At 31.0% G+C, this 26,910-nt stretch overlaps 1 protein-coding gene across 1 annotated transcript in view; it reads left to right on the forward strand.

Moving 5' to 3' along the window:
- Positions 1 to 26,701, forward strand: part of LOC139490584 (inhibitor of Bruton tyrosine kinase-like) — a 29,503-nt gene extending 2,802 nt beyond the window's left edge. Inside the window, exons 2-27 of the mRNA XM_071277456.1 lie at positions 138 to 676; positions 887 to 983; positions 1,353 to 1,474; positions 2,085 to 2,195; positions 4,390 to 4,475; positions 5,048 to 5,126; positions 5,572 to 5,689; positions 6,284 to 6,455; positions 7,564 to 7,690; positions 9,680 to 9,875; positions 10,431 to 10,599; positions 13,025 to 13,130; positions 14,385 to 14,818; positions 15,207 to 15,299; positions 15,820 to 15,940; positions 16,218 to 16,314; positions 16,740 to 16,841; positions 17,196 to 17,313; positions 18,521 to 18,872; positions 19,198 to 19,415; positions 19,822 to 19,956; positions 20,374 to 20,724; positions 21,990 to 22,209; positions 22,615 to 23,850; positions 23,921 to 26,041; positions 26,431 to 26,701. Coding sequence (XP_071133557.1) covers positions 371 to 676; positions 887 to 983; positions 1,353 to 1,474; positions 2,085 to 2,195; positions 4,390 to 4,475; positions 5,048 to 5,126; positions 5,572 to 5,689; positions 6,284 to 6,455; positions 7,564 to 7,690; positions 9,680 to 9,875; positions 10,431 to 10,599; positions 13,025 to 13,130; positions 14,385 to 14,818; positions 15,207 to 15,299; positions 15,820 to 15,940; positions 16,218 to 16,314; positions 16,740 to 16,841; positions 17,196 to 17,313; positions 18,521 to 18,872; positions 19,198 to 19,415; positions 19,822 to 19,956; positions 20,374 to 20,724; positions 21,990 to 22,209; positions 22,615 to 22,758 — 4,074 coding nt within the window. The 5' untranslated portion in view covers positions 138 to 370 and the 3' untranslated portion in view covers positions 22,759 to 23,850; positions 23,921 to 26,041; positions 26,431 to 26,701. The remainder of the gene's footprint in view (positions 1 to 137; positions 677 to 886; positions 984 to 1,352; positions 1,475 to 2,084; positions 2,196 to 4,389; positions 4,476 to 5,047; positions 5,127 to 5,571; positions 5,690 to 6,283; positions 6,456 to 7,563; positions 7,691 to 9,679; positions 9,876 to 10,430; positions 10,600 to 13,024; positions 13,131 to 14,384; positions 14,819 to 15,206; positions 15,300 to 15,819; positions 15,941 to 16,217; positions 16,315 to 16,739; positions 16,842 to 17,195; positions 17,314 to 18,520; positions 18,873 to 19,197; positions 19,416 to 19,821; positions 19,957 to 20,373; positions 20,725 to 21,989; positions 22,210 to 22,614; positions 23,851 to 23,920; positions 26,042 to 26,430) is intronic.
- The last annotated feature ends 209 nt before the right edge of the window (positions 26,702 to 26,910 follow it).

The following is a 26,910-nucleotide window of genomic DNA, read 5'->3' on the forward strand; positions in this document are numbered from 1 at the left end:
TGGTATCCAATATACAGTATACCATTCAAGGAAAATTTGTATATGAGAAGAAAATATTTTTATTTGCATCTAGAAATTGTACTGACTTTTTTATTAGTAATTACATTTCAATTAATTATTGTTTTTCTTAATTTCAGGTTAATCTTACCATTATGGCTTTTTAAACACTGACACTATGGTTGCCCTATAGTGGGCATCCAGTCTTTGGCTGGTATCCAGCTGTTAATTGGTGCTTCTTCTTAGCAAATTCTGTGCCACAAATACCAGTATTTATAACCAAGACATACAGTATTTATTTTTCTTCAGTCTACAACTATTAAGTCAACTTTCTTTTGTGATTAAAGTCAAACATTAGACTATATCTGTAAATATGGAGTGTGGGTTGAAGTGTAAATCAAAACGGCATGCATTAGAAGTCAATGCAGCCGTAACAAAGGGGCTGTTAGAAGAAATTCAAGCATACTGTAAACTTTGTTATGCTTCTACACAAGTGACAGATATTTATGGAAGGACAACCCTACATGTGGCAGCATCGTGTGGCAAGTGTGATGTGATTGAATGGTTGATGACTGATAGGAATGCTGATGCCACCCTTAAAGATGTAGAATCTGGGTGGACCGCCCTTCATAGAGCAGCTTTTTATGGACAGTTGGCAGCTTTTAGACTACTTGTGCAGGTAGTGACATCAGTTCAAATTTAAAACTTGATGTCAAGCTTTTAGAAACAAGTAATTGTAAAAATGAACCAATTTTTTTAAAGAACTGAAAAATGTATAGTTTAGCTTAGTTACTGGAAATTTGGTTAAAGTTTATAAACAGTTAGATTACAGTTCAAAATAAAATTCATCTTTTAAAATTTTAAAACATTCTGTTCATTTCAATTTCAGTTTAATTGTGATTTGTACAGTAGAGATCATGAAGGATTATCTCCCTTGGACTTGTTCCTGAAAAATGTTCCTGTTAATGTTTCTTTTTCTGATAAAGGTATGTATGTACAAAACAATGTTAAAAGAAAGGAATTTTCATTCATCTAACTGGAATGCCAGTCAAAACTTTGTACAAATGTATATATATTTACAATAAATAGTTTGGTATTAAATTGAAATTACAGTTCATTCAATCACAGTATTAAACTACCTGAATATTATAAAGAATGGGGTTTCAGTATTTATAAACCTTTTGACTGTACTATCCTTGTAGCTTTAGAAATGTTTTGAATTACACTTGAATAAAAGTCCTATCAAATACAACAAGAGTTTCATGATATATTGTTTTCTATACATTGAGGAAAACATTTGACAAATAATAGTTGTGATAATTCAAAATACTTAATATGATGATATATTGTTATAGATGCTAACAGTGTTTATTCTTGGGGTGACAACACTAACTTTACCCTTGGACATTCTACTGAACAGAGACGGATTTACCCAGAGAGAGTAGAAATGTTTAAAAATGATATTAATGTCAAAGATGTAAGTATAGATAAATATGTAAAGGTGTATGGTGTATGCATACTTGTATCTACATATATGAAAAAAAAGCCTGACAAATATCCATATATAATCAACATTCAGATCCATGCACTTCTGTTGAATCAACAACATTTAAAAATCCTTTTTTCATCATAAATTTAGCTAAAGCCCTATTGACTAGAATACTTGATGCTAAAATTCTGGATTTGACATAGTTTTTATCAACAATTTTTCTCGTATACCATATGTGGAATAAATAACACAAAAAGTATTATACCCCACATAAAATCTAAGCAGTTGGCTGTTCTATCAATATCTCAAATCTGTATGAATATGGAATGAAGACAATTTTAGACAAACAATTCTAGATAACAAAACCACAAAGCAAATAGTGTGAACTTGTTGCAAAAAGTTGAAAAAAAAAGAGAAAAAAAGTAGGTACAGAAAATGTATTACAAAGAATAAACTAAGAGAATTGTTTTTTTTTGCAAAGTTTTATTAATAAAGATGATTTTCTGAACTGATTAATTTATGGATACATGTTTACTTTAAATAAGACTCACTCTTCTCCAAGTTTTTGTTAAGTTGTTAATCATATTATATATTACAGATTGTGATGTGTAAATATCACAGTGTTTTCCTGTCACACAGTGGACAAGTGTACACATGTGGACATGGACAAGGAGGTCGTCTGGGTCATGGGAATGAACACACTTGTCTGGTTTGTATACAGTTATTGAATATAACATAAAGTAATTATATTTGAAAAAATCTAAAATCTTTTTGAACTTCAGTAAATCCTGTGTTACTAGCTGAAAATAACAACATTGTCATGATATATAATATTTTTATTGTCAGAGCAGTTTAAAAGAGGGGCGAAAGATACCAGATGAACATTTAAACTCATTGATCAAAAAGAAACTGACCACACCATGGCTAAAAAAAGAAAAAGACAGACAAACAATAGTACACAAGTGATGTTCTACAGGCAGACTTTCTGCTTTCTTTAGGGGTCATCCATAATTGTCAACCATTTTCCAAAGTGTACAAAACGTACACTTTTTCAGACCCCCCACCCTCCCTCAAAAAGTGTACATCAACCATTTTCAGATTTCAAGAGAGCAATCAATCATTCTTAATAAAAAGAAGATCCTGTTTATTATATTTTAGTTTAATATAGAAATTTGCATTGAAAATAAACTAAAACATATCTGACTGTTTTATTTGATGACATCTATCTGTGATGCTTGTGTTTTGTTAGAATAAAGAGTTCAAAGATTAGTGTTTCCCCTATCACACAGTGGGAACTCCAATGAAAAAGGGCACCTAGAGCATGCAAAAGATTTACAAAAGGGCACATAAACTATGCTAAGAATCAAAGAATTTAGAAAGGGAAATGCATGGTTATATTGCATTGGTAAAGTATGGACTGACAGTTGTTGATGGAATCAGAGCTTAAGACAGCAATCAAATAAAAGTGTAATGTTTTAAAACATTTAAAGTTTTTAAATTTCCCGACTGTATTTCTATTTAAAAAGTCCCTGTAAATATGCCATTCATGTCACTATTATCGTTTGTGTATATCTACTGTAACGTGTACATATATTGGATAATTTTTAAGGTTAAGGTAAAACTTCATATGGAGGTGCTCCTAATTAAAGGAGGCTTATACTAAGAAAAATAAGTTTACTTCCGGTTTACTGGTTTACTGTTTTGGAATACATTACAAGGAAATTAATCGAAGGACCAGTTTAAAATCTTTTCACAAAATGGTGTCTTGTCAAAATCAAAACATTCAAAGAATTTAGTGTTTCCATCAGTTTTGTTTATTAAACAGAGTGAAACGATAACGATCTATTATAAAGCAGGTGAAATTGACAATCAGGGGTACTGAGAAATGCTTGCAAACTTTTTGTTTAAAAAATTTACAAGTTTACATTTTTGAAAGATTTAGTTTTCATATGATTTGATCTTTTAATCGTTCAATCCGGATTGAGGAAAATTATGATATCGAAATAAATATCATCAAGTGAAAATAAAGAAGAAATAAGAAGAGAAACACGCCCAAGCCAATTCTCGATTTTATACATCGACCTTCCCTACAGAAACGAAATAAACTCTGGAAAAAAAAAAGCGTACGGTAAAAATGTTGATTTTTTAACCCCCTCCCCCCAAGTGTACGTTTTGTACACTTTGGAAAATGGTTGACAATTATGGATGACCCCTTACTTTACTAATCTTTACTTTGTAAAAAGCTAAAATCTTTGAATCATGGCCTATGAACACATCCAAATAATTTTATCTGATGGTATTTGTTTAACTGTGTTATGGCTTTTTATCTTGATAGAGACTGGTTAAATTTTTAAATGAATATAATGCCTCGTTCACACGGACATTTAATTCAAATTGAATTCGAATCGAATACGATTCGAATTGGCTAATCGCGTTCACACACTCTTCTTTTTTAATTCGAATAAATTCGAAATAACTAATTTGAATTAGCCAATTCGCATCAGAAATACGTTTTTGTTAATACAAATTAAAAGTTAACATCGTTTGGACAGTAAAGCAAATTTGACGCGCATTGCAATTCAAATTAGAATTGACGTTAGGAGGTAAAGCGTTTCGAACGCAAATTAAACTAATTCAATTTAGTTTATGCGAATCAAATTCGAATTACATGTGAACTCAGCATAATTGTTTAGTTTTTTTTATTGTTAAAAGGAAGCAATACATTCACAACATTTATTTCTCATGTGGAATATTCTTGACAGAAAAAGTAAAGTCTAATTTGAAAAGAGGAATCTAATTGGATCAATTGTACTAAACAATTTTCTAGGGCCAATTAAAAATAAAATGGCACCAAGTATGAGTTTAACAGTGATTTCAGTCAATGTGTATGCTTTACTTTGTAGGTCCCAAGACAAGTGGAATCATTAAACAATGAAGTCTGTATACAAATAGCAGCAGCAAGAGATCACACCTTAATTCTTGTTGACAGGTGACTATTTTTTTTAACAATTTTAGAAATAAACCGAACCATAAACTGTGTAAGTTAACATTTTGTGAATAAAATCTCAAATTATACACCAATTTTAGGAGTGAGGAGCTATAATGCAATCACCTTGTTCATCTGCCTGTCTGTACGACAAATATTGTCTTCGCACTTATCAAAAACACTTCAGCAAGTTGATAGGCATGAATTTTAAGCACTTTTCAGATCTCTTGAAGTCATACTTCATGTTTTTTTGATATTTTAAATTACATGTAGCTTAGAATTATTTTCTCCAATACTATTGAACAAAATTAGCTCATATTTTATTTGCTGCTCGACACTGGTGACTTGTAAGGTACAATAAAATTGAGAATGGAAAAGGGGAATTTGTCAAGCTTATGTAGAATAAACAAACACACAACAGTATGCACAGGAAGACTCAGTTAAACAGAAGTCCGAGCCTGATGACAGAATAGGGAACAAAAGAAACTAAGCAAAATGACAATGATGCATAAATTAACTAAGGACCTGAGGACTCAATTAAACTGCAATAAACGTTTTTATGCATATACTTTCAGTGGAATTGTATATTCTTGTGGATTGAATGAAAGTCATCAGCTTGGACAAACAGTTAAAAAGTCTTTATTACCTAAGTCTGTAAGTATAGATTCAAACTTTTGATTGTCTGTCAGTCAACTTCAAAATATTCTGTACCATTTACAAGTTAAAGTCAAGATTCTGTATCCTTGCTAAAAGGAGAGCAGATCAAATCAGTGTTCTCCCCAGGATTTTTTTAAGGCGCAAAATTTAAGGGCGCGTAACTCTTTTTCTAGAGTAAACTTATGTGATCTGAAGCAATCAGTTATAAATCATGACATGCAATATGAATTATAATGCTTTGTGTTATAAATGTGTTTAATAATGCAGAGTACAAAAGGTTGGTTTGTCACTTAAGAAACATATTCATAACAGAATTTATTTTAATTTTGTGCATTTTTCCAAGCTGTGATGCATTAAATCTATTTGTAATGTATTAGAATAATTGCCTTTTGCAAAAGTTGATTTTATTAAATTAATAATGATAAGATTGTTTTTACCATAGATTAATGGTAAGGTACTAAAAGGGAAACAGATCAAAGGGATATGTGCCGGAAGGTTCCATTCTGTTGTGTATACTAACCATGCTGTGTTTACTTGTGGACTTAATGCTGGACAGCTAGGTTTGTTAGACTTGTTAGATATTAAACTGTTGAGCTACTTTTAGATATTATTTAAGGATAAACAATCCATCAAAGGAACAAAAAAATATACATATAGAGCAGCTATTCAACTGAAAATTTTAAAGCACAAATCACTTATCAGAGTTGAAATTGAACATGTTACAACTTTGTTTCCAATTTTTTTATTGGAATTCAACGAAAAGTAATGCTGATAAAAAGATAAAAAAAATATTAATTTTAAACAAGGTATGTGTTCCTGGTTAATACATGTAGTTGTTAAAACATAATGTTATATTGTTGATCAATTCTCACCTGAAATAAATGTTTAAAATAATCTAAAACAGAAACAGCAAAAGGATTAAAGTATTAATGTTTATTACCAAGCATTCATAGTGTTAAAGATACAGAGATATTGATTTTAATCTACAGCCTAGGCATACATTTGAAGGTTGGGTTATGACCATTTTCAGATGACTTGTCATTTGTATGTAAAGTCACTCTTTCAACAGGAAATGTAATACCAAATTCATGTTAATTAACTTTAAGTTTCCAATGAAAGGGTAAAAGTTGTTTAAGTTTTATCTATTTTCACAGGTCATCCAAAGAGTCAAGACAGATTTTGTCCTTTAAGACAGGTGTCAGCACTGAATCACAAGGACATTTTCTTTGAGAAGGTCGAATGTTCTGATGCAGCTGTTGTATGTCTGACATCTCAAGGAGACATCTATGTACTACATGAATACCAGTGTAGGAAAATAGCTTCAAAGTAAGTAACTCTATTTCTGACATCTCAAGGAGACATCTATGTACTGCACGAATATCAGTGTAGGAAAAAGTTAGTAATTCGTTTTCATTTATGTTGTTAAAATTTGACAGAGAAGGTAGTATCTTTTTCAAAAAAATATCATAATGAAGAAAGGGAGTCATAACTATGTTATTGTATGCCTAACTAGAAATTTGTTGAAATTGTATAGTCTTTTCCTAAAATTAATATTATAGTGTAAAACTAAAAAAAGACATAAATGCACATGCACACGATATCATACAAGGGCATGCAAAAAGAGGCAGAAGATGCCAAAGCGATATTTAAACTTATATGTCCAAAACAATGACAATTCCATGGTAAAAACAAAAAAGAACAAAACGACAACCAACAGACTACAAAATATTTAAAACTAAAGATTGAGCGACAGCAATCCAAAGCAAAAATCAGGGATGATCCATAATGGTAAGCATAATATGCTCCACATGTGGCACCCCAGGTGCGGATCCAGCCATTTTAAAAAAAGGGGGGGGGGGTCCCAACCCAGAGTAAAGGGGGGGGGGGGGGTTCCAACTATATGCTCCCATTCAAATGCATTGATCGGCCAAAAAAAAGGGGGGGTTCCAACCCCCGACACCCCCCACCAGGATCCGCCACTGCACCCATCATGTATAATTAACTACAAATGAAATAACTTGACCATTATTGCCTTTCTTCATTGTGAATTCTTTTAGAACTGTGGATTCATTTATCTTTGTGGATTGCATTTTCATGGATATGTGATTTCTTGGTTCTGTAAAAGTCTGGATACAACTTTATAGAAATTTGTATTTATACGTAGTTGAACATTTAAACTCATGGTACTCAGGAAACCCACTTAAATTGGTATCCAAAGAATAATAATGAATCCACAGTGTGTACATGATGTAACATTTTAAAGTTATGACAAGTTAAATCCAATTAACATTTACAATTGAAAGATCTTTCTAAAATAAGGTGTCTCCATTTACATAGATAAAAAAATCAACAATGTTATAACTCAATAAAAAAAATTTTTTTTTTTTTTTTAGCTTCCTGTTTTAAAGATCAAAGTAAATTCTATTAATTTCAGATGGCAAGATATAGTAAAAATGAGTGTATCTGGAGGTAACCTTGACCATAACACTGACATGGATGTATTGAGGGAGAAAGGAGGCACAGAACTCACCATACTCTTACAACATAGTCTTCCTGGAAAGGTATCACAATCTAAATTCATTATGGTTCTCTTGATTTGTGAACATGGATTCAATACTAATTTTATATGACCTATTATTTTATTTTAGAATTTTTAATGACCACCAGTACTAAATGATTATGTGTTGATTGTTGGTTGCTTAATTCAAGTGGCAAATATTTCATGGATTATGTATTAAAGATTATCCTTCAATTGTGTACATTATGTGTAAATGCTATCCAATTGAACACAACAAAATATCACCAAAAGTATATGACTCATCATATATGTCATGGCTAATTAAATATGAACGTATTTGAGTTTTAAGATACTTATTGAACTTCCTGTAGATTTTAGTAGTTCATTTATCCTTCTGACATAAAAACTAAATTATATGATTCATACATTATTAGCTTATTTCCTCTCCTTTCAGACTTCGTAGACACTATGATTTACTCACGGGGGGAGGAGGTGTCAACATCGGTTTTTAACCGGATTTTTGTGACAAAAATGTCGGTTATTGATTTGAGGATGTACGGGGGGCCGCCGGGCAGTCGGGCGGGCGGCAATCAAATGTTGTCCGTGCATTAACTCATGAACCGTTTAACCAAAGCTTTTAAAATTTTAATATGTTGTTACTGACAACTAAATGAAGGTCAAGTTCAATAATGGCGATTTTGACTATTACCGTTCAGGAGTTATGGTTCTTGAAAGATTGAAAAATGGAGTTTCCAGTCGTGTCCGTGCATTTACGCAAGAACTTTTCTACCAAAGCTTCCCAAATTTTAATATGTTGTTACTGATGACAAAATGGAGGTCAAGTTCAATAATGAAGATTTTGACTTTTACCGTTCAGGAGTTATGGTTCTTGAAAGATTGAAAAATGGAGTTTCCAGTTGTGTCCGTGCATTTACGCATGAACTGTTCTACCAAAGCTTCCCAAATTTTAATATGTTGTTACTGATGACAAAATAGAGGTCAAGGTAAATAATGACGATTTTGACTTTTACCGTTCATGAGTTATGGTTATTGAAAGATTGAAAAATGGTGTTTCCAGTCGTGTTCGTGCATTTTCTCATGAACCATTCAACCAAAGCTTTTGAAATTTTTATATGTTGTTACTGATGACAAAATAGAGGTCAAGTTCAATAATGACGATTTTGACTTTTACCGTTCAGGCGTTATGGTTCTTGAAAGATTGTAAAATGGCGTTTTCATTCACGTTGTTGCATTTACTCATGAACCATTCAATCTAAGCTTTTCAAATTTTAATATGTTGATACTGATGACAAAATGGAGGTCAAATTTGATATTGAAGATTTTCACTTTCACCATTCATCAGTAATGGTTCTTGTGATATTGCCAGGACACAAATAAATATTAATAAATCCGGTTTGCTGTCGTTGTGACAGCCTCTTGTTGGATAATGATGTGCAGCTGGGATTTCAAAAATACCCCCCATTCATATATTGTAGTCTTGTGAAATCCTGACCCATAAACATATTTCATGGCAAAATCATAACCCATTCACATATTCCTTTTTTTTAATCCTGACTTGATTTTAAAAGATAAAACAGCATTGATACAAAATTCTAATCAAAAGATGAAAATCATTGACCCATTGACATATTACCTTGGTGAAATCCCAACCCATTGATATATTTGATGTGTAAAAAAAAGGCACCATTCCAGTGGCACATCTGTATATATCTTCATATAGGAAGAGACCCTTCCCCCTGTGGATTTACTAAAGATGTTATTAGGAAAATACCTGTTTTAATAAGCAATAAGCACATACCATGCAATGTGCAATCATTGTTATATATTGTAAAGTAGCTATGTCTTTCTTCCACTGAAAGTGGGTTATTGTGACCATAAATTCAGTCATTTAAAAATTGTAAATGGAATTCAGCAAGAGATAGGAATGTTATTTGTGATTAATGTTTCACAGATTCAACAATGAAAAAAATCATACATGAAATAATTTTCTATCAAAATCAATATTTTGTAGATATTTATATGGAGGACCAGCAGTCCTGTCCTTAAAAGATGTAGATGGGCCATTAGGAGACAAATTCTTGTTCAGGATGTCTGCCTCAGTTTAAATTCAGTATCCATAGTAACAGATAATGGAGAAGCATTCATTGGTACCATCAATCCTAAGAAGTCTATGCCAAAAGATATTGTTCGTCAGATTTCAATTAATGGTACAGTATATATAACATATTTCATAAAAATTTTCAATTTGTTGATCAACTGTTTCAACTCAAAGCTGAATTTCAGCATGTGATTCTTAAATTTTGTATAATTACTATCTTTTACACAATTTTCTTAATTAATCCTCAATAGACTATAAAAAAAACCAAGGAAAACCTGTACAAAATGTCAATATGGCCAAAATATAATTGAAACACTAACATCTGAAAAATTTGAGATAAACTTATTGTGTCTTAATTGTTAATGTTCATTCTACTTTCTGCTTTCTTTTAGTAAGTTTTACTGCTGATACTGATGAGTTGACTGTTGGTAAAATTCCTGGCTTGTTATACAGATTGATTTCATGACCCAAATTCTATTTTGGTCAAAACTTTTACTGTAAGGATTTTCTAGAGGTGAAAAGAAACACTAACAGTTTTGTAAAGTCTCATAATCACACCAATCATACATAAATCTTTGATTAGAAAACAAAACTAGTCTTGAAAACTCAATCATTGTAGACTTATTTTCTTATCTTCTCTAACTTTGTTGTTTTCATTGTACAGCAACTGGAGATGATGATTTTGGTAAGATGAGATTAATTGATTTGCTACTTAAAGATGAAATAGAAGATGTGTTGTTGAGAAGACTTCCTAACATACACAGAGCTACACAAATATTCTGTGACAGAAAGGGAAGAAACTTTACTGTGCTACAGTCAAAACCTAATCTGTGGTGAGTAAAACAAATTATTAAAAGCATGGTTTGTGTATTAAATGTAATGGAATTCGTTTTATATTTAATTGTATCTTTGAGTGACTTTATTAAAATATGATGTGATTTCTTTCTTTCTCTCTCTTTCTTTCATTGTGGTTATTCTTTCTTTAACTTTAAATGATCTTCTGCTGCAAAACAAATAAGGGATTCCATCTGTATGGCAGAGACTCTGGTTGTACAATTAAGTATAGATTATCGGGTTTTCTACACATTGATATCGTAAAATATCAGCCGCCAGCCACAATGTGAACCTTTTTGGCGAGTGAGCGTAGCGAACGAGCTAAAAAGTTTCACATTGTGTCGAGCGGCTGATATTTTACGATATCTATAGGAAGAAAACCCGATTATCTTTTTATCGTTCTATTACTGGTCGTTTCTTTCTCCCTAAGACAGGTTTACGCTTGACAAAAACAAGCTTGATAACGTCTCCTCTCGCATTGTGACGTCGCTGATAACTTCTCCTCTCACAGTGTGACGTCTCTGATAATGCCTGGTCTCGTTTTGAAGTCTTGATACGAAAATTACAGAGCAGCAGAGCAGGGTGATATAGGCGGAGGGAAGGACGATAATGCCAGATTTTAGTTAATCAATATCAAAGGTTATTATCAGCATTTACTTGGACCAGTTCGATCAGCTATTTTATAGAGGAATTATGCCCCTTGTAAAGTCTGTTCCATCTATCTGGCCTTAAAAGAGCTATCACACATACGATTGTTGCCAATTTTTTATGAAATTGATAACAAATGTTAATATCTTGGTGGACTATCGAAAAATCTACACTTATTATTACAGAAGGTATGTCCCTTAAATTTAAAAGTATAAATTCTATGGAAAATTGCATTGTATTTCCTAGATTCATTTCTTGTATATATGAAAAAGTTTCACAGAGCAAATAGATGAAATTCTTGTCCTTAAACCAATGAAATAAGTGCATTGACAGGGGACATTGAAACACTGTTCTTTTATTAGCTCACCTTTCCTAAAAGGAAATGTGAGCTTTTGCCATCACTTGGCGTCTGTCGTCGTCGTCCGTCGTCGTCGTAAACTATTTCAAAGATCTTCTTCTCTGAAACTACTGAACCAATTACAACCAAACTTTAGCTGAATGATCCTTAGGGTATCTAGAATAAAGATTGTGTTTTATTTTCCATTTTGTGAAAAAAACATGGCCGCCATGGCTAAAAATAGAACAGGGGGGTAAAATGCAGTTTTTGGCTTATATCTCAAAAACGAAAGCATTTAGAGCAAATCTGACATGGGGTAAAAATGTTCATTAGGTCAAGATCTATCAGCCCTGAAATTTTCAGATGAATCAAACAACCCATTGTTGGGTTGCTGCCACTTAATTGGTAATTTTAAGAAAATTTTGCAGTTTTTGGTCATTATCTTGAATATTATTATAGATAAAGATAAACTGTAAACAGCAAAAATGATCAGCAAAGTAAGATCTACAAATAAGTTAATATGACCAAAATTGTCAATTGACCCCTTAAGGGGTTATTGTCCTTTGGTGACAATTTCCACAATTTGTTCATCATATTTGCCAACTTTAAAAAATCTTCTCCTCTAAAACTACTCAACGAAATTCAACCAAACTTCAACTGAATGATCAGTAGGGTGTATAAATAAAGTTTATGTTTTATTTTCTATTTCGTCAAAAAACATGGCCGTCATGGCTAAAAATAGAACACAGGGTAAAATGCAGTTTTTGGCTAATATCTCAAAAACTCCAGCATTTAGAGCAAATAAGACAAGAAGTTAAAGTATTTATTAGGTCAAGGTCTACCTGTCCTGAAATTTTCAGCCGAATTGGGTAACTGGTTTTTCAGGTATAATGCCCCTGAATTGATGATTTTAAAGAAATTTTGCAGTTTTTGGTTATTATCTTGAATATTATTATAGATACAGATAAACTGTTATAGCAAAAATGTTAAGCAAAGTAAGATCTACAAATAAGTCAATTTGACCAAAATTGTCAATTGACCCCTTAAGGAGTTATTGCCCTTTAAAGACTTTTTTCACAATTTGTTCATCATGTTGACTTACTTTAAAAAATCTTCTCCTTTGAAACTGCTGTATCAATTTCAGCCAAACTTAGGCTAAATGAGTTTCAGAGTATCTAGTATAAATTTTATATTTTATTTCCTTGTATGTCAAGAAACATAGCTCCTATGGCTAAAATAGAACATAGGAGAAAATGATTTTTTTTTTGCTTTTGAAGAAAATAGGACGATTCAAAGAACATTTAAATAAATTGAAAAACCAAAATAATCATTTATGAGAGATTTAACCAAAAAAATTAAGGTGAGCGATTCAGGCTCTTGAGAGCCTCTTGTTGTAATATATGTTCATATACAAATTAAATACTTGTTATTAATTTTAGTGTAACAGATGTACCATCTATAAGTGTGTCTAGTATGATAGAAGACTGTGAACAACTAATGGAAGAGGCTGATGAGTTTGATATGATTCATGATGTTATTATTAAGGTAATTACCAACTGCAAATGATAGTTTAAGAGAATAGCAAATGTTCTATTAGGAAGCAGTACATAGGAAGTTGGCCCCTCCCTCTCAATCATGATCTATTAACTTACAAATTTGCTTAGTATATACATACATATTTAAGTTTTTTGAGAAGTTCAGTATGCCTTGTTCTCCCCTATATTAGTCCCCTATTGACAAAGTCAAAGGGGACTTAAGATTTGCAGTCTGGACTGTCTGTCTATCTGTCAAATTATCAAAGTTCAAATTTATTCCAGTCTGATGATTTGGGCAAAGGGTTGGTCCTTGGACTTAGAAAATATACTCAGATTATCAGTTTTTCCACCCTAGCTTGTCATGCTTGAAGATATTGATTTGATAATTAATATATATAGATTCTACCACTGCATCCAGTGTGAAAGACTTATCCACTCGAGACAGTTAAATTTTCAAATTTAAAACGTGAGGCTTGCAGAGCGTTTTAAATATATAAAATTAACTGTCGAGAGTAGATAAATATTGTATTACACGAGATTTGATGGTGGAATCTGTTTCTCTAATGATTTTCAAACAACATGCAGGCAAACTTATACCTTCGTTTTGAATGATCTGCAAAAAGATATTTTCTTTTGATGTGACGTCATCAGGCATATTCACCTTTTTCCATGCTGACACAATATGAAATTCAGAGGAAAGCAAGAAAATTCTACCTTAGAATCCGATTAAAACCAACAAAGAACTTGAGATCAAACAAACTTTTTTATACAACGTTGTTCAGAAAAGTATAAATTGACTAAGAATTAGAGAAATAGATTTATCATGACAAGGAATAGATCAGGCTTAAATTTTGTTTGAGTCTGATAGTTTTGTGCAGGCTTATTCACTCAATCAGTTTCCTTAATTTTTTTCGCCATGCTATAAGATATTGATTTGATTTGAATTGATAATTTGTGAATAGTTTAATCATACGATGTTACATATCATGTTTAAGTTTTGTTCTTGTCTGATGATGTTGTGCAGAATTATGGTCCTTGGAAGTAGAAAGTTCATTTCAATAATAATTTTTCCATACTTTTTTTCATCATGATTGAAGATATTGACTGATATTTATTTTAATGGTTACACCATGACAAGTTCTAGATCAAGTTAGCATATTGGTCCAGTACAATGAATTTTTTAACCAGTAGTGGACTATGTATTGCCATACTCTCAGAATGCTTGTTCATACTCATAGTTATATTTAATTTCTTATATTTTCAGATTGGTGGCCATTCATGGATAGCACATAAATATATCCTTTTGAGTAGATGTGATTATTTCCACAAATTATTGGCTGAGAGTAAGAAGATGGAAGATGATGATACTTCTGTTATAACAGTACAGGGGACTCATCCTGATATCTTTGATCAATTGGTCAAATTTATTTACACTGACACTTGTGACCTTTTAACCCCTGGTGCAAAATTTGAACTTTCAAAAATATCCGTTGAAAATGGAGCTGAGGACGATTTTCTTGGTAAAGTTATGGACACTGCTGTTATAACCTCTCCACATACAACGTCAGCCTTTGAAGTACTGAAGAAAAAGAAAGGGCATGCTGGGAAAAAGGATGAGAAACAAGTGAAGTCAACAAATCCTGTCAAAATGTTACAAGACTTGGCAAAGAAATATGGCATTAAAGGGTTACCTAAAAGGTATATAAAGTGTATGTATATGTAGTGAAATACATCAAACACTTCAAAAAGTTGATAGATGTGAATAAAAGGAGATAGCTTTATGCGCGGAAGAGACTGTTGATAATCAATTCATTTGCCGGTTCATTAATTAACAATGGCCTAAAATGAGAGATTTATAGTGATTTCAGGAAATGCTGCATATGAATAATGCTATCAATTTTGCAGTGGAGTTCTTTTTTTCAAAACCTACTCGTTCTTAATTTTCACAATGATAAAAGCATGACACAAATGTTTGAATTTACAGTGTATAGTTTCAAGCAAACATTCACATCTTAAATCTGCTTTAATTGTGTCTTATCTGTCACAAAGTAGAATGTTTTCCTCATGTTTGATTTCTTTATTCCAGGTTAGAAGCTGTTAAGTGCATAGGAGGTAAAATAGATCTATTACCAAACAGATTTTTGCCTAAGCCTTCAATTATGTTTGACAGACAAAGAGAGTAAGTGTAATAGACAATTCATTCACCCACAAACTTTTATTCCTAAAATTTCTTCAGTGTATTTCGTTAGTCAAGTAGTATGAAAATTCATCCAAATTTAATCTAAATGTTATAGGAATCACATTTCCATTCATTTTCCAATTTCACTTGAAGTAATTCTCAAAATTCAAGTATCAATAATGACATAACATTAAAAACTTATGGTTATTGTATAGATTCCTTGAATTAATTGTTCTTTTTCAGCAACAGTAAACATTTTTTGTAAGATACAAATATTCTAAATACTTATTTAAATCACACAACCTGGAGAGTTACAGTTAGATTTGCCATAACATGACACCAGATTATCTCATTTGAAAAAGAAAAATTGACAAGAATATGATAAAATAAGTGCTATATAAAAAAGAGAAATGAAAATGGGAAGACCACCCCCAAATGGCAGTAGATTGAAATAATTATATGAAAGCCATATGTAAATATAACATGTTGACTATAATACCAATAAAACTTTAATTTACAGGAAAGGTCTATATGATGTGTGTATTCAATCAGAAGATGGTGTAGAATTTATGTGTCACAAATGTATATTAGTGGCCAGACTGGAATACTTCCAGAGTATGTTGAGTTGTGGATGGGTGGAGGTCAGTCTAATTATAGAAAAAAATTATTTCTGAAAAATCCAGTTTAAAAACTTGAACATGATAATAATTTGACATAAATAAATGATGTTATTCTGTCTTGTTTTACTTCTGATTATGGAAACTATGCATATCATGAACATGGAAAATCTTTAAAAGGAAATGTTAATACATCCTAGAAATACAAGTCTAAAGATTCAACCAAGCTTTATAACATAAAAAATTAAATGCAACTAATATTGCCATGCATGATTTATGTCGACTTTATTTGTAATTTCAGACTTCTAATACCAAATCTCTAAACCTTCCAGTGACGGGAGAAGTGTTAGAAATATTACTGGATTATCTCTATACTGATAAATCTGTTGTAATCACAGGTTAGTTTTATAATAGATATATGTGTCTTTTAAAAATATATATATTTTTTTTTTAAATCAATCATTTCTTAAATGACATAGGATAAATTTGTTATTTTAGTTACAATGATCCTAAGATTATGAAGTGTTAAATTTTTTAAATGCAAAGTCATAAAAAATATATAAAACATTTGTCATGTTTAATTGTATGTGTGCATGACTCGTTATATATGTTTTGTTTGTTGTACTTATGTTCTGTCTGTTTTAAAAGCTCTTTATAACTCATGCTTGTAATTGTATTGCATATACCGACTCTAAATAAAGCTTTATGTCATATGTCTTATATGTAATGAAAAAAACTCCTGTCCAACTACCCTACCCATTTCTCAATCATTTTGTATTATTGAATATTGTTCATATTGTAAAGACCACTTTTTGTTTTATAGATACAGACAATGTAGAGCTGTTATGTAATATCTTAGTGGTAGCAGATCAGATGTTAGTTATCAGACTGAAGGAAATGTGTGAAACATCACTCTCACAACTAGGTATGTATATTTATTAATCAATAAGTATAAACAACCTATTTAACCTGTTGCAAAGTTCCAGTGTAGCATTTTTGAATATCAATTGGCTACTATTAATTGTTGGCAAACATTTCTTACATATCAAGGATGGGGTACAATTTCAATTAAGACTAAGAATGCATTGAAAAATTCACGATTTGCTATAGTAAGACTTAGCATTAGAATAAAACTATCAATTCTACAAATTAAGAACATATTCAGAAGTGAACATATTAGACATTGTTATAGCTTTTGAAAAATATAGCAAACACATCTAGAACTGTTCACTATTATTTTATAGATATTTAAATAACTTTTATCTATATATATTTTCAGTGACCTTTAAGAATGTAGGAGAATTACTTGAGTTTTCAAGTCTCTACAACGCTACACAACTCAAGTCAACATGTCAACAGTATATACATATCAATTTAGCTGCATTGATGGAAGGAAGGTTTGTAACTATCTTTGATTATATATTTTGTAGCTTGGTTAACTTTATTTAAAATAGTTTTTTACTGGGAGTAAAATATTCTGTGATAAAATTATGAATTATCATATCAATAACATTGTTATAGTTGTATATTTTTTATCAATGATCTGGTGTCAGATAATAATACATTATTCTCATATGAAGAATTTGAGAAAAAGTATAATATCAAGACTAATTTTGTAGAGTTTTATGGTATTTTAAGTGCTATTCCAAATAGATGGAAAAGTAGGATAGAAGGTAGTTCTAAACTTGATAATATTGAAAATAAATTAGTAGATAAAGTTAAAAAAGAACCAAAATTTTGTAAATTTTTCTATAATTCATTTCATGAGGATAATAAAGTATTATCACTATCTTCCCGTAACAAATGGGAAATAGACTTAAATATACAGATTGAAGATTGGAATACTATTTATACCATGCCCTTCATTATAACAAGAAATTCGTTTTTACAAAATTTTCAATTTAAGATTGTTCATAGGATTTTACCATGTAATTCCTTTTTATATAAATGTAAATTAAAAGAAATTGAACTTTGTACATTTTGTTCAGAAGTTATAGAAAATATTTTTCACACTTTTTGGGAATGTAATGTAACACAAAACTTCTGGTTTTCCATTATAGATTGGATTAGAAATTATGACATCTTCTTGCCTTTTAGTGCAAAAGAGGTCTTTCTAGGTGTGTCTGAGGATTTTGTCAACAGTAAAACAGCTAATAATATTTTGTTGTTACTTAAATACTACATATACAAATGTAGATGTAAGAGCGTATTGCCCACAAAATATGGTGGGATAGAATATTTAAAGTATGTTTCTTAACCCCTACACAAAAAATTAAAATGGATCAGAAGTGGCAATTGTTAGAAGCAGCATTAAATTAACAAAATCAATTGTAATATTTATATCTTATTATACCATTATGATTTAATTGATCTTACAAGTGTTATTTAACTTTTTATACTTGTGTCTAATACTGTATTATGAAATTTCACATGTTTCATCTTGAAAAATAAAATAATTACAAAAACATTGTTAAAGTACTAGTTAGTCATCATGTTAATTCTTCAGTTTTCGTTAATGTTTAAAAATGACTTCAAGTTTTCTACATCCAAAAATACCACTGTAACTGATTTGATTAATCATTTACTTTTCATATTCATTTCCAGGTATTTAGATATCTTGAGTGATGAAGTAATAGGAGATCTGATGTCCTACTACAGAGAACAGGTGCCTGTAATGTGTAGGAGAATTATCACCCCTTGGGATGAAGGCCCTGATAAAGCATACTTAGAGGAAATAGCACAGGGCCCTAAGATGGAAGACAACTTTGAAACACCAACCAGGAAGAGTAAATCTAAGAAGAGGAGGAGTAGAAATAAGAGTATGTCGGAGGAGGTAGATAAGTCTGGCTCACTCAGACAACGACAGATTTCTATAAGTTCAGATATCAGTGTCAAGTCAGATGATGAAATAACAGAGTTGGATACAGTATCTAGTCCAACAGAATCTGTTTTCAAGGTATACATGTATACATACATTTATTAGTATTAATTAGAATTAAATAAGAATATGCTGTTTGATTGAAATGTGACAACTCTCCACTTGGAGGTTATTCATGGCCCTGTTAATTTAAATTTCCGTAAACAAACAGACATATCCATAATAATACAAACGTAAAAACTTATTTGGAAAATGTCCAATGTTAAAGCAAGTCCTTAACTTCAAACAATCTCCAAAGACACATTAGTTGTCAGTTTCAGGTTTGTGTAGAAATCTCAATTCATCTGTTAATGAGAAAATTTGCTGATGTACAAAAGTTCTTTATTTTATCTGTTGATTTTAGGATATTACAATGGAAGACAGAACCAACAAAGACAAGTCTTCTCCTGTGTCTATCACAGTACCTCCAGGAGGGTCAAAATGGGGTCCAACTCCATTAAGTCCATCCCCTGGACCTGTGTGGCCCAAATCTCCACAGTCATACAATGAAACAAAAGTCCAAGGTACAGACTTAAGACAGATCATGGAAGAAGAAGATAAAGATCATACAAAATCTACAAGGTACAACCTATTATTAAAATTTCAAATAAACAAATGAAACTTCAAAGCCATTCCCTATTTTAGAAATGATTTCAATCTATATCAGAACTGTTAGGACCAGGTTGACCATCTAGTTTGGGGATATTGAAATATCTTACTGAACAGACTTCTGAAGTACATATATATGGTAAAATGATAATGGTCAGTTAAGAAAAAAAGGAACTTGTATAAACCTCTAACATGTGATAGAGTTGGTCAATCACTACTTGCTTTTGATAGTCTAACACAATTATTTCGTCAATTTCCAATGAAAACACTACGATAACATTAACAAATATTAACATGATTGCGTTAAACGTAACAAACAAAAAAATAGATTTTTTTTTCTTTTTATCTTTTCATATTTAATTTTGCTATATCATTATAGTCCATCACAGAAGAGATTCTCCTGGAAGGATGTAAAGAAACAACAAGCTAAATCAGCTCCTGGACAGAAAGGACAAAGCACGAAGACAGAAGATACAGTTGAAGAATCAGAGCAGGTTAAAACAGCTTGTCCATGGTATGTCAGTTAATAAATTCTTCCAAGAAAAGACATTCAGGTTGTGGAAAAAACTATTGGACACTGGTTCCAGAAATTTTGAAAAGTGTACATATTTTTATAGAAGATATCAATGTTAATTATGCTTCTCCATGCATTTCATATTCATCTTTCTGATTTACCACATGATCTCTTAGAACTAGTTCTGTACAAATAAATGAACTTTCATTGAAGCTTGATTGTTTTAACTTTAGACATCTATCAGTTGATGGTATTTCAAAGTGTCTTCAGTGGTTGTTATGCATTCAAATGGAACAGTTTTTATGGTTTAAAAAGAATGTATGTCTGCTCCTGTTTTTGACTGACCCTAGATTAAATATATCACTCAATATCTATTTTTTTTTAAATAACTCATTTTGTATTTACATTGTTTTTTAGGGGTGATGTTGGTAAAGTAGCAAAGTCATTTAGAGATTTAATGGTTGAGGATAAAAAGAGTCAGAATACACAACAGACGTCAGGACAAAGTGCTCAAAACGTCCAACAAAGTCCCAAACAAAAGTCTGGACAACGTGCAGAGAACCTCAATCAGAATACACAGCAAAAGTCAGGACAAAGTGCCCAGAACTTGAATGACAAAGGATCTAGGAATAAAAAAGTTGCAGAAAATAATAAAAATTCTCATGTACCTAAAGATCTACTTGTAACTTCATCAAAGTCTACTAAGAGTATTCCTGTGCCTAAAGCCCAGGTTGCAACTACAACAAAGTCAGCGTCTAATTTATTCAGGTAGATTTTGGAAATGTTTTTGTTTTGGAGTTCAACTGTGTGAAAGAGTCGGTGTGACCATTTATTTTCAACTTTTGTACATCAAAAGTCTATCTCCTAAATTTTCAAAATTAATCACCCCAAACACACTTGGTATTTGTTACTTTCAATTGAACATAATGATAATAAGACTTGAGAATTTCTTCATAACTTTCTCTTTATTTGTCAACCTGCCTTGACGAAATTGAACTGGTATTTCTGAATATAATTATACTTGTAAGGTTATGATGTTTTTTTTTACCAAGTCTTAATATAAAAAAGGAGATGTGGTATGATTGTCAATGAGACAACTATCCACCAAAGTTCAAATAAAGTGGATGTGAGCAATAATAGGCAACTGTATGGCCTTCAACAATGAGAAAAACCTATACTGTATTGTGGGCTGTAAAAGTCTGTCCATAAACATAAAACTTGAAAAAAAAAATCACCAATATAAGTGTTAAGGTTCTTATTGATTTAATGTAACAGTAAGTTAATTAAATATTTGCCTCCCCCTAGAGGGCTTAGATCCAAAAGAATTGCTGTATAAGTCCTATTAGAATAGAAATATTTTATGGGGGCTTGAATTTATGCTGATATTTTAACCTTCACATTCGCTCGTAATATATTTAGCATAAAGAGCCAAACTGTGTTAAAATCACTATACATTTAAGCCCAATTGAATATTATTGACCTACTTTTGAAATAATTACAAGCAATGGGAACAGAGAGTAGCTTTCAAGATATATGAATAGGGTTCAAAAAGGGTTTTATTGGATAGTTTCTAATAACATTTAATTCATGTAGCATTTTTGTAGCAGTAATATTCTAATAATCTGTAAAGAGTGAAACATGAAGTTCACAAGTCAGGAATATTACAGTTGTTATCCATTCATTTGATGTGTTTGAGCTTTTGATTTTTCCATTGAATTCCTAATTGAATTTTCCTCTGAGTTCAGTATTATTGTGATTTTCTTTTTACCACTTGAGCACTAAACTGGAAGGTGAATTCTGTTATTCTGTTATTGTAAAAGAAAAGAACTTTGAGGCACAGGTTTCACATATGTAGTCGTTAGGAATGAATTCAATTGTCAAATTAGGGTTTGCAATAAAAAAAATTATAGAAAAAAATAACTGAATATTATGAAGTGGTGAATTGCAGATTTGAATTTTTATTAGGTAAAGAAATGTTTAATGTAAAATTTTCAGGAAAAAATTTATTTTTTACACATGAAATATGTTTTTAGTTGGGGCCTACCTACAAGTGCAGTACATCAGAGAAAGGAATCTGTATCAGAAACTCCCATTGAGAGCCCCAAAAGTCCTACAGAAGCTGTGAATCCATGGCAACAGAGACAAGAAGCAGCATCAGCCAAATCGTTTAGCTTTACAGACATTGTCAAAGATGAAATTCAGAAACATGAGACACTTGCACGTACAACCAATAAGCCACTAGGACTGATACAGGTAATGTTTAACTATTGCAAAATACTTTAAAACTTTCCAGGAAGCAAGTTGTACATCCTAGTTCCTGGATGATCCCAAACGGAACATGAAAACTTGTAGGTGCAATGAAATGGTTTTAGATTTTCGGTTTCTGCATTTTCAAAGTAAGTGATGGATAGAGGTTTTAACTATGGTATTTAGAGAAGTGAGATGAACTAACATAACAAGACCCTACCATTAAAGTACTGTCTATCCCTAAAGACCATGAGACTTAGTTCTTTCATTATGAGCTAATTTGATTTGATTCAATGCATTACTCCATAATCTGTACCTAACCTATTGCATAAGTAAAGAAGTAACTTTCAATGCTTTGGACTGTTTGCATTGAATATGTTAATGTTTTATAATGTTTAAATGATTTTTCAGATTGAAGAACAGGCTATCCAGGAGTTGTTACAATATTATCGTGCTTCAGAAAGTTTTGATGAATGTATTTCAGTAGAAAGAGTTCCTCAGGCAATGGCAGCACCCCTTTGGACAGCTAAACAACAGAAACAGTCACATGTATAATACATTGTACCAAACTCTGTAATTTTAATATTTTTCTCATAGACTTAGTACTTAGATTGTTATTATGTTTATTAACACAATGTTTAATTGGTGGTTAATTATGTATCATTTGCTCAATATCAGCATGAATGTGTCCAAATAAGAATCATGTTTCTTGTATAGATGATGTACATATATGTTTATATGTATTTATTTGTATAATAGTTTTTTTTTTGAGAAAGTGATTTGATTTTAGAAGGTAAGTCCCATATAATCAAGGTTAAGCCATTGTTTCATTATTTATGATAGGCCATGTGTTCAATTCACGTTCAATCCCACACTTAGTCAAACAAAAGGCTGAATTTGTTCTTCTAGATAGCTGAGCATGCAGAATTTGGAGTGAGAGTAAAGTTTTTTGTCTTGATGTCAGATTTTATGTCTGATTGGTGTGAAGTGTATAATCTTTGTGAGACAATAAAGATGTTTAATCTGTTTGTGGCCTTCCTGCTAGGCACACAGTAAATGTCTGTAATATTGAGACTGATTGTCTTGTAGTCATACTAATGTGTCTGCCTGAGGGACTTAGAACTTTTACCATGTTAGTATTTTGTCAGCTAAGCTTGTAGGTCCAGCACATAATCACATCACTAGTCATGTCTTTGCCCTGTATGTTGTTGACAGATTTACAACTGTATGTTTAGCATCCACTATTATCATCATTCCAATATTTTCCGCAATCATGTCATCAATGCCAGCAATTTGTTAAAATGTTTACAATTAATATTATTTCCAATTTGAATTTTTGATCTAAAGAACAAGTTATAATCAAGGACAAACCCTACATTAACTTAAATTCTTGATTTATATTATATGTATTGCTTATATTCAGTATATTTTCATGACATTAAACATGACATATTAAACAAAACGTGAAATAATTGGTGCATGAATAGTTTAACAAATAAATGACAAATGATCAGTTTAAACAACAGCTGTTATTATATCTGATTCATTTTGGATAGCCAATTAACTTAATCCCTATTCTATGTTCCAATCTTAGCTTAGAAATAACTATCGTATCTTGAGAATGAAAAAGTTACTTCTATTTATCCAGTAGGAATTGATATACCTGGCTTTATGTCATTGACATTTGTCAATATTCAAGAAATGTAAGTGGCATCAGTGTGACCATACAGCAGGAGTATAATAGATGATAATAATTGCATTCCAAACTCTCAAGCAAAAACCAGTAAGTTAATTTTTTTATCAAGACTTATTTCTTGATTGTGAAATAATTATCGGTCAGATGAAACCCTTTCTGCAGATCACTTAATTGTAGTAAAAATTTGGTTTCAACATTTGATAATGTTTAGATATCTCTCCTTTCTGGTGTGAAAGAAGTGGTCTCATCTCAAATTTTTGATAAAGTCGTGGCACTCGAGGAGTTTTTGAAAGGGTACCCTTAATTGAAATGGCAGGAGGAAGAACACATATGACATATGAAATGTCATTGAAGTTATTTTGTGTATAAAAGAAGGATTGTTTCAAATGTATGTGTGCTGTTAAAGTGATTAGATAATTATGCATAAGGGCTTTATCTTTAAATGTTATAATGTGTTTTAAAATGGATTTTTGTTAGATACAATTATATGTCATATGCATTGAAATATATTCTGTGAACCAAAGATATTTTAGTTATATATCGAAATATTTAACATAAAAGATTATAAATGTGCATATATTGTAAATAAGGCATATTTTCTATGCAAACTTGTCTATGTATGCTCCACAGTATATTTTAACTTTGCAAGAAACAATATGACATGAATGTAAGTTAGTCATGGCAAGCCTTTTCCAGCTTGTATTAAGTCAATTTAAGGCAAACTTTATTTTTCCTAAAAAGTAAGGTGTTAAACTAGATTACATTTCAACTTCAACTGTGAACTCAAATATTTGATATACTTACAACATTTATGTTATAAATCAGGCTGTCATGATCGAATTTCTGACAAGAGACAATAAACTAGTTCCAATTCCAGTGAAAAATTTATCTGCAGCCCTTTGTTTTACATATATGAAAGGGACCAGACAATGACACAATGTTAAATCTGGCATGGATTTATAGTACATGTACATACATCAATAAATGGAAGGTAAATATACTGATCTCTGTATTATAAAGCATTCTACTTAATTATGCAAGTTAATTTGAGTGTTAAGTTAATAAAACATTAGGACTTGAAGCAATCCTTGGTTATGCATAAATACTTTTTAATGATAAGGAAATTTTTAGCATGTTGATTGTAATGTAATTTTGGTTTGTAGGAATGTTGTATATATGTGAAGGTTGAAGTAAGTTTTATAGATTGTAGTGTTTTGGTATCTGATTAGTAATTAATTAGTAACACATGTACCATTTAAGGCTGAATTTCTGTTGACATGGTAGATCTTCATATACAACTGATATAATTAAGCTGTATTATAATACAATGTAGACATATTTTTGAATAGACTGTTGTTTTAATATGTTTATACTTTATGATAAGAAACTTCAAAGACATGTCAGATAAATCTGCCAGGTCAAAATACAAAATATCCAACTGATTGCTTTGTATGTAATGATTTAATGCTAATGGAAAACTGAATTTCTAAAAATAAATAGTTAAAGAATGTTCAGTAAAATTAAAACATTTATAAAGTATGACATGTAGCTTAGCCAATTCATATAAAAGTAAAACAAACAAAAAATGAACTCAAAGGCAAAATTAGAAAAGGGAAAGTCCATAAAAATTGGCAAAATTAAATATTATCAATCAACAGAACATGTGAAAACAAATGCCATGTTCCTGACTTAGAACTGGTATTTTCAGAAGAAAATAGTTTGTTGAAACTGGATTTATATCTAGCCTAACCTCCTACTCGTATGACAGTGGGTATAACAAGTTTGAAGTAAAACAAAGAATAAGTGAATATTTAAAATTTTGAAATATGATATACTTTATTAACCATCATGTTGAAATTATAAAAAAAACTATAATCAGACTGAAATCAATACCTGATCACTGTAATTAACATTAGGTATACTCACCATGTATGTGCAGTCAAAATATTAAATTGAAGAGGATACAAGTAATGGTTGTTGGAAAAGTGATATATTTTTCAATGAATAAAAGTGAAAAGGGATACCATAAATTGAAAGAAAATTTAAAACAATCCTATGAAGAAAATTATTTATTGTTCAAAGACAAAACTTCCTCTTCAAAAGACTGATTTTATATTTTTGCAAAGCCAGTGGAAGCAAGACATTTAAGGAAGTTCACTCCTCAGTTACAAAATAGCAAGCTTTTTAAAACACTAGTATATATTGATAGGGGATAAATAAAGGAACCAAAGGAGCAAAACTAAAAAATATAGGTCGATGTGTATTCGAGATATTAGCCATTGAAATTTTTGCGGGAAAATGTTCTCTCATGATTTTTCATAGCTTTATCATTGACAAGTTTCAGTTCTCACAAACAATTAAAAAATAACAAAGGTTTTATCAGACTTTTTACATATGGCTTATAATTACACATGTAAAAGATTTATAAAAAGAAAAATGGGGGTCAATTGGCAAATTTTTAAGGCATTCAAATGAATAAAACCAGATGATTCCGAAAATTTTACAAAAATTCCAAGTTATGACTTGTGAACATCCTTAATCTCAAAGCCGTACATGCTGTACTTGATGATTTAAGGGTGTTGTATTATTCTCATACAAGCAGATTATTGACAACTGAAGTGAAACAGACATTAGTCATGAAATCAGAAATTTACATTAGTGTTTTGGTGCATTATGTGGTAATTTGTTAATTTTTATGATGTATGTTACATTTTCCTGTTATATTTGTATTTTTTGTTGATGATGTTAAGATGAAAGTGCTGATATTCCTGTGTCAATGATCCTTGTTAAAAAATAAAATATGAAGTATACTGTATAACGTTTTGTGCTACTTATTTGACAAAATACACTATCTCTTATTACTTGAGTTCAATAGTGATTTACTGTGACTTGAGTTAGGTGTTGCTCTAAATCTATTGCAATTCATTTAAAATTCAGACTAACTTGCAATTTGCTTTATCAAACCTTACTGTTCAACTGATCAGGAATTTTATCCAGCTGCTATAGAAAAC

Source organism: Mytilus edulis, chromosome 10, assembly GCF_963676685.1.
Source record: "Mytilus edulis chromosome 10, xbMytEdul2.2, whole genome shotgun sequence".
Taxonomy (NCBI): domain Eukaryota; kingdom Metazoa; phylum Mollusca; class Bivalvia; order Mytilida; family Mytilidae; genus Mytilus; species Mytilus edulis.